Here is a 16,401-nt window from a genome sequence, read left to right on the forward strand (position 1 = left end):
ATATAGATAAATAAATACTTAAATACATATTAAACATCCAGACCCGAGAACAAGCATTCGTATTATTCATACAAATATCTGCCCCGGCCGGGAATCGAACCCGGGACCTCAAGCTTCGTAGTCAGGTTCTCTAACCATTTGGCCATCTGGTCATTAAACATGACCACCACGTTCACTAGCTCACCTGGCCACACGTTTGACAAGGACTGAATTCCTGATATCAGGAAACTCAGTTCGCACGGTAACAATTTAAGCGACGCTCGTCATACGTTTCTTGCGGTAATTAAGCGACAGGTTACTATTCCGAGACGTTACCGTAATACTTAACAACTTTCAGCGCAAAAAAAAAATTTACGGTGTGCAAGTCTGTTTGAAATACGAATAACATTATATCTCACGTAGGAAGCTGATGACACTGAAGTCATAATTAAATCAGCTAATTATTATGTATACGCGGTGATTTATTACATTCATCTAAATATTCATAAAGATAAGTAGCCTTGATACCTATAATTAGGTCGGCTTAATCGAATTAATATATCGCAGAAACACTACGATATTGTTAGCCTCTGCTGCCTCTGTTATAAATTTAGGTTAAACTCACTTCATGCATTACATTATTTTATGCAGCAGTAACAAGATAATACTCGTAAATACGTGATATAATCGAGTCAGCCCGTACTTAATCGCATAAAGAATGAATAGCCGAACGTACTTGTCAGAAGACTGCTAAATAAATCTCACGTACATCTTTTACTCGAAAGATCGGATTTTGCCTCCACCTGATGTTACTGTAAGTAAGAGGAGGGGTTAAGGGGAGCATCGAACTGTGATTAATAGAGAGCTATTTACCCTCACGCTGCGACGAGGTGTGTATTTTACGCGCCGCGTCACCCATTGTGTCACAGGCACTATTGTGTGATTAACCAACACGAATTAGCAATAACCCAGTCCCGTAAGCAAACCTTATTGGTTGTTCCTAATAACGGATTGGAAGGAAAACCCCGACAAGGAAAAACAGAAAGTTTTCCCGTCTCTGCCAACAGACATTTGGGCTTATTTCTTTTCATAGCTGGAGACTATTATTTATGTAAGTATTGTATTGTTATCATATTAAAAAAACACAATTTTAGTCAAGTAAAAACTGAAATGAATCAGGCATAATACAATATTTTCGGGTAAAGTAGTTATTTTTTTTATATGGTTCTGTCGAACGGGAGGCACTTTTGCCAGTGTCTAGTGGTTTTTGCCGTTGTACAGTAAAAAATCTAGAAAACGAAATATGAGAGGTAATGGTGGATGTCAAACACTAAAAGATTCACTTTTTCTTAAGCTTGGTTTAGACCTAAAAATCGGGCAAATTGCAATTGATCTCTTCAATCCCGTAAGCTGTACGGTCTGGTAATATATTGCAACTAGCACGATTTTTCTTGTCTGTCTAAACCAGGCTTAAGATAAAGTGTTTTTTTTAGTGTTTGACATGCCCAATAAATGATACCCTGTTATCAATTACCTCTATACTATTGTCAAACAAAAGACGGCATCTATTCATAGTGGCTAGCACTCGGACTTCTACTTTAACAATAAAATAAAACATTTACAAAAATATTTTCGATTCATTAATTCAATTTAACAAAGCAAATTACTTAGTTATGTAGTTAATCCTTATCCCGGTTTTTTTTTTTTTTTTTTAACCATGAGTACCGCTAAACAGTGACTTAAACCATTTGGAATAAGCTTTTAGCAGGAAGTGTGCTATTTTCAGGCACAAAATGAGCTAATACAATGACTTTTTTGTACACCACAACAGTACCTAAGCCATACAATATTATTATTATACAGAAAACAAGTAGGGGTACCTACTTAAGAAGAGAATTAATTGCTAATTCATGCGTCTAATCAGTACCTATCTGTATGCTAGTGTCTAGATTGAAACTTAGAGAAAATGTAGTCTATTGACAGTATTTCCATTAATAGAAAGATGATAGTTATAAGTTTAGAACAATGCCTAAGGTATGCAAAAAAAAAAGATTTTTTACTTTTTGTCGTCAGCGTTTATTTATTAGAGACAGCTGTTGCCTACAGCTTTGTGTGCGTCCCATGTTTTTCTTTCTTTCCCTATTCCTCTGATTCAGTAGCTTATTATAATTGAGGATAGTGTAGTGTTTAGATTTAGGATCGATTTACGACGTTATACGAGGTGTCAAAAATCGAATCCAGAATATTTAGTCAGTGGTTGAGAAAGGCCAAATCAACCGTTCAAGATTTTTCACCCAAAATTTTCTTTCAAAATGAAGTCATATTTTTAAAGGATTGAATGTTGGTTAAATTAACTGAAACTTTGCTATCCTTAATTAAATATCATGCTCATCCCAGGTATTTTAACCGTAATTTCAAACCATAGACACAAGACTCCCATACCTAGGTACCTAGTTATCTACAGTTTTTTTTGTATAATCTGATCTGGATTACCTGATCTGGGATAGTGCACGCAAAGCTAATCAAAAACGATTTGTAATCAAAATTAAATGCGGTACTCATATTTTGTAAAAATACCTTTTCAAGATTATTTAAGAAACACTAACAAACTACTAAAATTAAATGCGTCACTCACATTTTGTAAAAATACCCTTTATATATTATTTAAGAAACACTAATAAACTACCAAACTTATTCGTAGGCCCGATTTTTGTAGAAGGAACATAATGAGGGTCGATTTGAGGTACAAAATGTAATGTAGGAACAACTTACTAAAGGACGCAAAGTAATGTGATTCATTAAATTTGTACAAAACTTTATTAAAAAAATACATTTTTGAAAAAATAGTTCTCTTATATTGAAGTCTACTTCTCTGCTAAATTTTTGTAAGCTTATTTTATGTGAAGTTTAATTAAATTGAATGTTCTTCTACGAGTGAAAGAATGTGAAAGATTCTCCAAATTTAAACTATTACTTTTTCATGGGGGAGGACTATGTCCAACAGTGGCCGTCCTACGGCTGATATAATGATGATGATGAAACTTAAACTGTTTATTTTTGTAAAGGTTCAGTGCGCGAGTGCTCGAACGCACATGCGCGTCGCTGGGCGGTCGGCGCGTGGCCGTGCTGCTCGTGGTCGGCGGCGGTGCGTCGGCGGCGGCGGTGGTGGGGGCCGCTGCGCGCGCCGGCGTCCCTGTGCTCCGAGCCTCGCCTTCACACCTGCATCTGTCTTATACTATCGCCAACGTAAGTTAAAAATTAAATAACCATGGACAATTTACACCAATTAACCTAGCCCCCCTCCTAGTCCCCTCCTTCTGAGAAGAAGCCTGTGCCCAGTAGTGGGAAGTATACGAGTATAGGCTGGGATGGATGGGTTGATGGACCTAGTCCCAAACTAAGCAAAACTTGTACCATGGGTGCTAGGCAACGGATAAACATACTTATGTAGATAACTAAATAAAGCCTGACCAGAAATATATGACTATTCGTCATGTTGCGGAATTTCATTGGAACTAATTTCATACACTGGCAATAATTTTAATGATTGTCAGTGTCACTGTGGCGGTTTCTTTGAACAATAACAAAAAATGCCCAAAAACGATTAGTAGTCAACAACGGATCATTGTAAATAAGGTTTATAATAAACTACTGAAAAAACGCTTGGGGAATGAAATTATTTCACTACAAAACCTTTCCAAATTAACATCAGAGCTAACAGGTAAACGTTGTAGACAAGTCAAGATGTTATTGTTCCGACTATACTGAACTATTGCCATATAAATAAGAACAATAGCGCCCTCTTGACAATAGTCACATATTTTTGGTTTACCTTTACATGTTAAACATCCAAGACCCGAGAGCAAATATTTGTATTATTCATACCGACTCGCCCTGACCGGGAATCGAACCCGGGACCTCAAGCTTCATAGTCAGGTTGTCTATACTATCCTTGAAGCAAAAATCGGCCCGGCTCTTGACGTTTATTGCTAAATACCATCAATGTTTAAAACAAGTGCCTTTTGCGTTGGGGTTAAAAAAATACTATACCTAGTACTTTTTGGATAGGATGCGTACGGTGACAGATGTCATTAAGCAATTAAAGGGTTGTGACAATGTAAATTCGAATCGATTTATTGCGATTCTCGATTAAATATGCTAAGGGTGTTTAATCGATTTTATTAGTGATAGTTTATATTTTTAACTAGTTTTCGCCTGCGGCTTCACCCGCGTAGCAAGTGTTTTTGCTTGTCTATCGGGATGTCACAAACCATGCGGTATTCTTTGGCACTATATCAAAACCAATAGCGGTAAAAAAAATAACAAAAACCGTAATAACAAAATTGAGTAACAAAGTAACAGTTCAAAATATCAAACAATACGAAACACTTAAAATAAAGACGCATTTAAGGATCTTCGCTCTCGTACTAATTGACAGATAATGCGAGTCAAACGATTTGACAAGATTGTGAAATCGATTCGGTCGATAAGCAAAGTCAAGCTCTATTGAAATAGAGTTCCGTTTTACGCGATGAAAGTTGACGAGTTTAAAATTTATCTTTTTACTTTTAAAACATAATAATATATTTTTATGTGATTTTTGTTTATTATTACGAAATCTTTTAAGCTATAGAGATATTTATTGTTTTGTTCTTTCGGGATTCAAGTATATTTTTTTATAAATTATTGGCCTGAAACGTTCATGGCGTGGAATGGAAAAAACGCAACTGTCAACGTACCCATCCTATCCGAAAAGTACTATAAATCACAGTTCTAACTCATGTGACATTAATTAATTCTTCAATATTCACTGCATTTTGATTATTGTCAATAAAAAAGATCGTATAGAAAATTCTTTCAGGATGGCAATTGTAGGTTTCTTGTGTTTATGTAATTGCATAGCATTTACTTTAAAACTTTAACAATTATTCAAACGTTACAGCAAATTGTCAAAAGTACCTTACTACCCGGAATTGCCCCGTACGATTTTGCTCCAAATGTATCTATGTGAAAGTAATAAATCAATCAATCTGAAAACGTAATGCAATAAACATGTTATGTGATGTTTATTTCACCTTAAAACATACTTTCATAAAATATAAATTTGACTTACCTAAACGTAAGTAGATTAGCACGGTTATGAATTCCATGGAATATTGCATTAAGCACCCCTACATAGGTCCTTTCCTTTCTATATATAAGTCGCTTAACTTTTGTTGACAAACTTCCCAAAATGGCTGACGACAGCAGTGTCGAAAGTGCGCGAAAAATTTGAAACTGTCCGAGTACGAGTACTTAACTATAATGCCATGTCCCAGTTTTGGACCATTTGTCAACTCCCCTAGTTGTTAACTTAACTTATGCAAGGTGTTAATTAAATAACTGAAAACCAGAAAGTAGTTTGCTAAGAATCGAGAGTAGAATCCACTATACCTAGACTATGACTATACTACTATGACTACGTTTAGAATATGTTTAAAATCAGGTTGTGCCTCTGAAATCTTTTTTTATTGTGCCCAGTCTAAATGTTACGAATGTAGAGTTACTTAGAAATTAAGTAGAGTAGACTTAGCAAAACATATGAATATTTTTTGAAATAATGGAGTGATTCAAAAATAATGTACTTAAATAAATCTTTTTGGGGTTTCCGGGGTTTAGTTATTTAATTAACACCTTGTGTATGTTATCAGGTTGATCAAGTTCTGGTCACGCATAGTGTTCATTTGTGTTATTTTTAATTTCAAATATTTCTAAAACTAGAGTGGAATTCTTTAAAATATAGTCTGCAGTATTTCTCAAAGCTTACTGTGTGCATTGCATAACTTATTGGCTATCCATAAAGACACAACACTTTGGACTGCAAGCAAGCAAGTGCATTGCTCAAAATGACTAGAGCATAAATACGAAAAGAAAAATTTATTCGTTTTTGATCATGAAACAGTATATACGTTTGATCTTTCATTTTGCTAAATTAAATGAATAAATTAAAATTAACTTAACTCGATACCTACTTAAATGCACACAACCCGAAAATATTTTGATAATTAAGAGAACTAATATAGTTTATTATTTAAAATATTTGGTCGTTTTAAAAAAAGTGTACCCTTTCTTTTTTTTGAAATTTTGGAAAAAATATTGTTTTTCCTACTCAGAATCAAGAGCACAATCAATTCCGATAGTTTAAAAAAATGTCCCCATAAAAATGTTAGTTTTGCGACGTTTTTTTCATACACTCAGTATGGGCGTGACTAAACTGACTCATAAAATTTTATCGATTGTGCTCTTGATTCTGAGTAGGATAACCCATATTTTTCCCAAAATTTCAAAAAAACGGAAAGGGTACACTTTTTTTTGAAAACGCCCATTTATGACATAAAAGAGAACTGTCAGAAAAAAAAACAACACTAAAAGTAAAACGACCGTCCAAAACATGGCCACGGGACATATCTGTTACGCCCTTTCCTTATTTTCCCCGAAAAGATACCATACTATTGTCGTCACGAAATGAAAACAGTACTGTCAGCAGTTCCAACATAAATGGGCCTGCAATTTTGTTTTTATAGCCTTGAAGGTGTAAAGAAATGAGCACGAGATACGAACTCAGTGGGATTTAGCTGCGTATTAACATATACATAAACTACCTACTGCAAGGAACTACCTGATATTCAGTAATGAAGTAACAAATATGCCACGCGACACGACACAGGTGAAAAGTTCAATCTCTGCCAAACCGTTTATGAATACAAATGTCCTCATTAAACTGTAAAATGTAACGTTTCAACTGGAGTGTATAGTAGGTGCCACAAAAACCATGTTGTTAGTGGTTTGCCAACAATTCTGTTCGTGTACTGTTATTAATCGCGATAAAGGTGGAAAGGGCTGTGAAATAATGCTGGCAGCACGAATCAATGGACTGTCATGCATGCTACCTTAATTTTACGTATCGAGCAAAATAAAACAAAAAAAATCTTTATTGTTAGTGACTAGTTCGAAAAAAATAGTACCTAAACATCTCGTCGCTTTTGCCTTTTTTTAAATATCTGCGACTTGCATAAAGATACCTCAATTAGCTAAAGAATAGCATCCTCGAACCCTGGTTATGAAATCGGGTCTCGCAGAAATATACGAAATACACAGAATACTTTTTACTCTGCCTTTATTAATTTCTATTTCTTCACATTTTTGTCCCGAGGCGGTAAGCTCAGATTTTCTGCGTTAAATTTCATTTAAATAGTCCTCACCAGAATTTTGTGCAATGAGATGAAAAGGCTTTTTATTTAGTTTGATAAGCTCATTAAAAATTGATATCGCTCTATTAGAATTTCTGATTTCAGTTTTTTTTTTCTATAAAATCAGGTCAGTTTTAAAAAAAAAGTCTCTTGAAGACATTAACTGTACGAAATGAGATTAATTATGCAACACTCAATTAAAAATAGGCACCCTTTCACTTGCTAGCTGTAATTACTGACATAGTCTTAAGGAACATACTAACAAAACAAAATTATTATTATTTTAAAATTCATAAGCATAAATCTTACGAAGGGCAAGGGACTGATAATTATCAAGTTTTATGGCGAAGCAAAATACGAGTATAAATAAAATTAAGATGAATTGTCTGGACGACAGTCATTACTTGTGCTCTTTCAAAATATTTAGCTCTTTTATACGGATGGCTGATGATATAATTTACCAGATAATTAACATCAAGTCGAGAAAAAAGATCTGAGAAAATCAAATAGTTAAGACGAATTCCCTCCATTTGGACTATTCTATTCAGGGACAATTCATTTCACGTTTTCGTTCTGAAAAACGTTTCTAGACGATTTGTCGTGAAATATTCGCATTTCTTTTTTTGTCGGCGATGTGATCACGAGTTGGGTGTCGCGGAAAATTATGGTCATTTGTTATCCACTTTAGCGGCGATTACGAAATGACGTAAACTAATACTGCCTTCTGCAGAAAAATTGCGTAATTGTTGTTACACCATCTTGCGAACGAACCGCTAAGCTTTTGAGCCATAGAAGGAACACAATAACCCGTACTAAATTCCTGCTCAATCTGTTACCTACCCTCAATTAATATTGAGGTTTAATGTAATTATCTCATTACAGGAAATGCTTCCACTGGAAATCCGTTTAGAAATTACCGCAAGAGAAACGTTAAATGCACTTAGGTATGTTTATTTATATCATAAAATATTCGTTTTCTTTACTATAGATAGTATGTTGAATTTAAGTGATATTGTTTTCAGGGCAACTCTCCTTCACACGCACTGGCACACCTTCACTTTGCTCGCCGAAGAAGACATCTATTCAACTCTGTCCTTACGGAATGATCTGTCATCAATTCTCACAGCTCAACCACTTAACCCCAGCTGGCTTTTGCTTCCCTCAAAATTTTCCCGTCACACTCTTTTCCGGTACGTATTTTGTGAGATTTAATAATAAAAATTAAAATACTTATTTGCTTTCTTATATCAACATCTAATGATAAATTGTAATTGTGCAGGCGTCTCGCCGAGATCTCAAGGCTGACCCGAGGCGTCGTCGTCTTGATATGTGACATCCATTACGCTAAGCTTGTTATGGATGAGGCTGAACGACTTAACATGCTCGATGGTCATTTTTTCTGGTTATGGATCGATGCATCCAGAGAGATCGATGTGTTCCGCAACATTGGCAACCGAACGCTCTACAGCAACACTGATGATCTAGACTTTGATAGCTCAAGGGAAAAAGATGGAGCGCTAAGATATGAACATTTAGAACGCAGTAAACGGGATTATGTAGACAATAATTTGATTAAAGATATTATAGATCACGTTACTGCGAAGCACTTCGATGAGATCTCAAAAGAACATTCAAATGATGAAGATCGAGCGTTAGTTAGAAATAGTTCAATAAATTCATTGTTTCATCGTATAAGTAGAAATATTAATAATTCCGAAGCGCACAGTATTAATAAAAAAATATTTAATATAAAATTTAGTCAATCGTATGAACGTAGGCGCAATATTAGTTCAGAGAATGTAAAGAATATAAATGTAAATAACAAAGGCGTTGAAACTTCTAAAATTGAAAACAATTCTATTGAGAAGGATAAACTGTCCTTCCATGTAAGAAATAATGGTAGAAGAAATAGTTATAGTAAAATGAAAAATGAATCTTTTAATAAATATGTAAATAGTATAAATGTAAAAGGTGTGAATAATGAAATTAAAACAGTATTGGAAAGAGATTTAAGAAAGGATGAAGAAATAGTAAATATAAGACATAGAATAGCACTCGAAAGTGATAGTAGTGATTTCTTAATGAATCCCACGGTGCCGACCCCCACTTCGTACAAAGTAAGGGATCTAATCGAAAAACGAGGAGACAAACAATTCCAAAAGGAGAATAATGTTGATGAAAACTCTGAATCGTGGAAAAACAACTATACGAAGATATTTGATAGCCTTCCTGTTGGACTACTTGCATTACATCCACAGCCTATGAAAATTGGTAAGAAAGACATCATAACCTTTTAGCTACATTGAGTTACATTGATTTAGCTACATTGAGTTATTATAGCTTACAATAACAGTGATCTACTGCAAAATAACCACCATCTTGTAATTCTAACTAATGTTTTAACCATATTATTTAAATCAAAATAATGTAACAAAACATGTTTAAACAACCGTTAACAAATAAAAAAACTAGCATTTTGCTATCTCTATCAGCAGCAGTCATCATACAGACATAGTAAGCCCAATCTCACTTAACATACCTGTCAGCATATCACTTTATACTGTATCATTTATTATGATTGTCACGCTAATTTGCAATAAGTATTACTTTTACCTCAATAATTTTAGATCGCACATTCATTCGCGCGGCAGTGCGCATGGCGGTGGGCGCGTTGAGGCGAGTGCTACGCGCTTGCGACGCTTGGTCTGCGCAGGCTCAATTTTTTAGCGATGCCGCCGCCTCCTGCTGGGAGGAACCCAGTGATGCTGCTGCTGACTTTTCTGCTGATTTTGTCAGGTAAGCTACATATTTGCAATTTTCTGGCGTTGCGGATGTTAATGAGTCATAATCTCCGATCGGCTCAGGTGGATTTAAAAACCTCGGATAAAATTACATGTTTTATGGACTTTTTTTACATACATACAATCTATTTTTTTTATTTACGTTATACAGTAAGTGCTAAGATCGACACGGCCAAAGTTACAAAAATATGACTGTATACACGACCTTATTGTTAAGTGCATAAAGTCCTGGGGGCCTACCACGCTCTCTTTATACGATTCAGTTTAGGCTCTAAACTGAACTGCATCGCTATTTCGTACCACGACGTTACTTTTGCGATTCAGTTCAAGCACGGTTCAGCGACAGCGATACAGACATTTTCATTCACTCACTTCAAGCGGTTTTCGTACCATAACGCTTAACTTGATTGAGAATTGAATCGCTTCAGTGTCAAATTTAGCGATTCAGTATAGGTAAGTTACTCATTCTGTCAATTCTTTTGGAATTTTAAGTGTTTTACTTGGAATATTTTTAAATTTCAAGAACTTTTAAACTTTTATTCAAGTTTTATAACTCTTTATAGGTACTCACGACATTGTGCTTCTTAACTGCTCATTGATAAAACTAATTTTTCAGTAAGAAAAGAGACTCGTGGATTAGTGACAGCGTAAACATTTTATTTGTAATCAACCAATAATCAACGCAACGGTTGCTAAGAACACGGAATGACATAGAGTTATGCTTTTCCAAAATAAAGAGATTTTAGTATAAATTTTTTGTTTTGCATATAGCGGCAACCCTTTCGCGACTTAGCGTTTCAGTTTCGGACCAGAGACAATATCGGTCTTTCATTCACTTGTAAACCATTGAAACTCAGCTCTGAGAAATAAACGTCGTGGTACCAATTTCGACGATTTAGTTTAGGTGCCTAAATTGAACTGCTCTGCGTTTGGATCGTTTATGAAAAGATCATGGTAGGCCCCCTGTATATTTTTGTAACTTTGGGCGTGTCGATATCTTTGAACTTGAACATTATATACTTAAATTTATGTCGAAATTTTCTTTTCAAGATTTTCCTGTAATCTGTCAGCAAATAACTATATTCCGTATTTCACTATGAGTAGGTATGAGATCTTCATATATTCCCGTCCTTTCGTTTGATGTGCAGTTTACGAAACGTATTTTTGTCCCCAAGATATTTAGCCCTTAAGAAATTACTTATAAAAGTTATAAAAGTCCTTCTTATATTCACAGTAATTCATTTGTGTAATGATACGTCGAAAGGCAAGGAGAGGCAATACGAATAAAACAGATGATAGCCAGTGATGCACTAGTTTAATAACATAGGAATATGGATCATGGTGGGCGCAGCCACGCACACATTCATAGCATTTAACAAATTTCAACTTAATGGTGTCCAGTAAATTCAGAGCCAACTGACAGTGATAGATGTACAGGAAAACAGACAAAGAAACACACGAGTAAGACACGAGTTTACATTGTGATAAAATAGAGCCTTAAAAACGTATCCATTAACAATTAAATTAAATAGTAGTATTCCGTCAGTCTAGTAGTTAGCAGACATTGTCTAACTTTGAACGGCCCTAGAAAGTTTACGCCTTGAGCGCGACCGGCGGCAGTGGGTCTACCACTATGCGCCGTCCTGTGAGAAACACGCTCCTTAAACGTTTAACAAACTTTGGCTTCACAAGTAAGTAGTTAAACACCCGTTTGTTTACTTTTATCGTCGATTAGTATGTAGAGTAGGGACCAAGAGGTCATGTTGACATTACAGTTGGACTACCTATCTAAATAGCGGTCATTCAATACACCTACTTTACTCGCGCGAGCTTGTAACTCAATACTCGTTCGTTTGCGTTTGATTTTCCAAGCTGATGTAATTCATATTCGATTTCATGTTAAAGCCATAAATCATTTGATTATTAAATTTTACTAAAGTTTCGAATAAAGCCTATCGCTTGAAACTTTTTAAGTGACAATTAATGGAAAAGTTGATGGTACAAGATGAAAGCGTTTAAATTATCTTTGCGAACCTCTAAAGTTGCTGTGCTCTTGTCTGTTAATGACCCTGTGCTGGCAAAATGGCGATACCAGGGCATTTGTGCGGGGCCCTAGGTTAGAGATAGACGCGGTGAGTGATAGCGACCTTGGCCGTGATGGATCTCTCGTCATTGTGGCTTCTTATTAAAATGCCCGCCGCCCGGACGGGGAAGTTTGCCGTTTGCCTCTCGTGTAACTCTCTCCCTTGTAACTGTACATCCCCGCGAATGGATTGTACGGATCATCCTACAAACGAAATACTTAATTTCTTTTCTTCTTCCGCTCCTTTTACCCCAAGTTAAGCGGTGTTTACTGGCGGAATTCTTTTGATATAAACTCGACTTAGAAATTGTTTAACGGTGCTTTAAATTTGAAGATTTTCCACAGATAGCTAGCTTCAATTGTTTGTGTGTTTGAAATTATGCTGCTTTATTCCTTAAGTCGGGATGTATTCAAGACTTGGTCTCGGTGGTGAACAAAATACAATCCACATTTCCATCTGGAATAGCAAAACATATTCCACGCAATATGTCGCGTTGAATTATTTATCATTTCGCCGGTCACTTTTCGTACAAAACAATAATGTATCATTCTTGTATAAATTATGATGAGAATTGTAAATTACATCAGTAGAAAATGAAATAAGTCAATTATCTTGAGCAATCTTACAACTGTGCATTGTATTAAGACTATTAAAACCATTTTCGTTTGGAAAACAAGACCGCATTCAAACTAGGGACGATAATAGAATGGTAACAAGCGTGGAGCATCATCATAAAAGTAAATTGACTGGCGAGTCCGAGAACGGTGCGAGATTACTTTTACGTCCTTCTATCTAAAAGGCGAAGCTTGCTTAGTTTATATCGGAGCCCGCATTACGCTACATAAAACCTTATCTGAGAGACATCGTGTTGGTCACCCCTCACACGGTTCCGTATACTTTGTCAAAAGCTTAGCATACGTGACATGAGATATTTTTTAAGAGTCTTGATACAGGAGATGGGGGTTAACCAAAGTTTTACGCTGGGAATCAGCTTTATCAATTGAATTTATTATTATTCCTATTCACTGTTCTAGGGTTTCGTACGCAAAGGGTGCCAATGGAACTCTTATTCTCCTGTATCTTAGAGTACTATCGAACTAACTGAATCGTAACCCAATGTGGAACCTTTTCGTAGAAAAACTCATAATCATCATCAACATCGCATTGCTTGTCAACGGACTTTATTGTGACATTTACTGTGAGAACGTTCTACAGTGGGTCGGGAATCAAACGGTTCGACTATAAAGTTAACTTTGAAAGCTAGACCATGCCAGAATCTTGTCAATGTGACATTTTACGTCATTTAATAAGCATTGCCACAAACAGTTTTTTTTACTATTACGAAGTTTTATGATAATTACGGTACCTACTTTATAATAGTTAGATAGAAGTGAAAGTTGTTTAATTAGTGAAAAACCTATCCATACTAATATTTAAATGCGAAAGTGTGTGTGTGTTTGTATGTTTGTCCGTTTTTTACGTCGAAACGGAGCGATGGATCGACGTGATTTTTGGCATAGAGATAGTTTATGGGACAGAGAGTGACATAGGCTAGTTTTATCCCGGAATAATGCACAGTTCCCGAGGGAACAGCTCACAATAACCGAAGCGGGCGAAGCCGCGGGCAAAAGCTAGTATCAAATAATTTCCAAAATTGCTGACAAAACTGAGGACTACTTGTTTGTTAGTAAGTTCCTTCTGTTCGTCAATCAGCGTTGTATTTTATATTTTATGTTATATTATAGGGCTGTATATTATCGGTAAAAGAATTTGTATTGGCCGCTATGATAGCTAATGTATGTAAATAAAATAATAGCTAAAAGTTAAAAGGGACTACTCCAAACATTTTTTTTCGCATGGAACCTAGATTTTCGTGTGTATTTCCAAATCACATTTTGACCGGTTTTTATATCATGATTGTTGATTGAACATTTTTTTTATCAAAACACTCAATTCTCAATACTAGCAAATCTAGAAAAAAATTACTACTAAGCAATAATGCCGTATGTACGTAAGTACTAGGTTCACTTCGAAAAACATAAAATGAAGGCAATTGTAATTAAACGCAGCCATTCTCTTGCGAAACCCCTGTAAAATAAAAGATCTCTTAAAGTGCTATCTCATAAGAGAAACTATAATTAAATTACGGAAGCAGTGCAGCCAACAAACGCAAATACCTACGCACTCCTTAAATACCACAAGCACAACCGTAAAAAATTCAAGCGTATTTTTCACAGACAACTGTTTTGACTACGTCTCTCTGATAATTCGGTACTTACTTCGGAAGTTCGGAAGTAATTTTTGCAAAGGGATCCAAGTATAACTTTTCTTCTTACTGTTTTTTTCTTGTGTAACATTCAGCAAGCAAATAAACACTCATATTACTTAGCTAATTTGAAACCGTGTTTTAACAAATAGACCAATAATATTTGTAATATTAATAAAAAAAGCTGAGTTCTTGAGTTTCGACTTATTGAGAAACAATTAAAACAATATTGTCTTGGCCTCTTTCAATCGGTGATGATCTCGATGAGCCACTAGAATGATGTCGGACGGAACTGTCAAAATAACCGACTATATTGCACGTAGAAAATTCAAACCATTATAATTCGAAAATACTCCTTTTCTCAGAGATGAGACCAAGCTAGATCGATTGTACGCCTCCAAATGCCCCCACATAGCAAATTTGATCGAATAAGCAGGCATCGTTAGAGCCGTTTTTGAGATCCCAGATGTAATTAAATAAATATACAAGAATTGCTCGTTTAAAGGTATCATCATCGTCAAGGTATAACCTGGTATAACATAAAAAAATACATTTTCAAAATAAAATAAATGTATGTTCCGAAGTATCAAATCCTAATTCAGTCATTTCTCCGTTAAAACTTTGGCGATTGGTATAAGGTTTTGTATGTACAAAGGTTAGAAATAGAAATACCTTAATCATCACAATCAACACATTCTAATTTAATTATCACTAGTAGTAGTGTAGTAGTAGTAGTAGTAGTAGTGTCATTAGCGTTACACGAACATTAGACCCAGGTTAAATACATGATTGTAAAAATGTAATCGTAGTCTCGTTGGATTTTAATTTAATTTTGTTTTAATGGACCTCCTCGTATCTTGGAGTCCTCCAATAAATGCTTTAATTACTATTCATCTTCATCTAGAGGGTAGAGAGTCTCTCCCCTCTAGACTCTACTAGAGACACGTTGTATACATGCTATCGGGCTTTGCTTCAGAATACTAAATATGACTGCACGTACTGACCAGACATCGTAACGCTGCACCCACCAAAGTGTCCAGGATGCCTGGGATACTTCAACAGCGTTAACTGAAAAGGAATTAATTGTTAGTAGCAGTAACGGTAAGGTTTATTTATGGGAGCAGCCTGCGGTCCGCTCTCGTAGTGTCACGCCGCCCGACAGTGACGAGGGTGCTTTAGGGCCTTATCACACTTGCGAGTTACGAGCGTGTTTTCTATACAAATATCAGTCGCGGCGAACTCGTTGCGTGATCGCCTTCATACAAAATACGATTGCTAGTCGCAAGTGTGATAAGGGCCTTAGCGCCATAAGACCCTGTGAACAGATATTTAACTAAACTGGAAGTGCTCTAAATACACACCCTACTTAAGAACAGTCATTATCATAATCTATTAAGATAACTTCTGAACACGTGACAAGTAGGCGCGGTTGCTAGTTTCTTAGCAGGTGATGGATTTAGTAAATTGTGGGGAACCGCGCGGTTTTAGCACACCTGTCTCTTTCTCAAACAATACTCTGAAAAGAGACGGTGCGCTCAAAACCGCGTGATTCCCGCCGTGTCTGAACGCAGCCTTATTTGTTGCGAGTAACGAGCAATTCTAGTTGTTTATTTATTTCAGCTTTAAGGATTTCGACGAAATTTCTATGTGCGAGGGGCGAGCAATCAACCTAGCTTGGCCTTTATCTCTAAAAAAAAACGCGAGTTCTCGAGTTTAAGTCCGCGAGTGAAGTTCAGTCGCTCAGTGCGGCAAAGTTAATAAAAATTTCTTATTGAATAATCACAAACGTTACGCAAATGTCAAAGATGTGAAAAGACCTCACAGCTGTATTTAAAATAAAAAAGAACACCGGAAATAGTGTTGAGTTATAGAAAAATGGTATTATTATAAGGAGACCCGGGGCTATTGTAGCAAGGGGGATATTGTATTCTGAGCCGTCTGATAGCGTACTTACGACGCCATGTTCTTCTCGGCCATTTTATGTTGTATTCGCCAGAAAACTGTCTTCACACAACACACATGAACATGGCGAATATTTCGAA

General features: G+C 35.9%; 1 protein-coding gene across 2 annotated transcripts in view; it reads left to right on the top strand.

The window, feature by feature from the left end:
• Positions 1-16,401, top strand: part of LOC141433398 (uncharacterized) — a 170,811-nt gene that overhangs the window by 122,666 nt on the left and 31,744 nt on the right. For both annotated transcript variants that reach the window (XM_074095420.1, XM_074095421.1), the window contains exons 3-7: positions 3,045-3,225; positions 8,091-8,152; positions 8,231-8,398; positions 8,488-9,479; positions 9,836-10,004. In XM_074095420.1, the coding sequence (XP_073951521.1) occupies positions 3,045-3,225; positions 8,091-8,152; positions 8,231-8,398; positions 8,488-9,479; positions 9,836-10,004 (1,572 nt within the window). The remainder of the gene's footprint in view (positions 1-3,044; positions 3,226-8,090; positions 8,153-8,230; positions 8,399-8,487; positions 9,480-9,835; positions 10,005-16,401) is intronic.

Source organism: Choristoneura fumiferana, chromosome 12 (genome assembly GCF_025370935.1).
Source record: "Choristoneura fumiferana chromosome 12, NRCan_CFum_1, whole genome shotgun sequence".
NCBI classification, from domain to species: Eukaryota; Metazoa; Arthropoda; class Insecta; order Lepidoptera; family Tortricidae; genus Choristoneura; species Choristoneura fumiferana.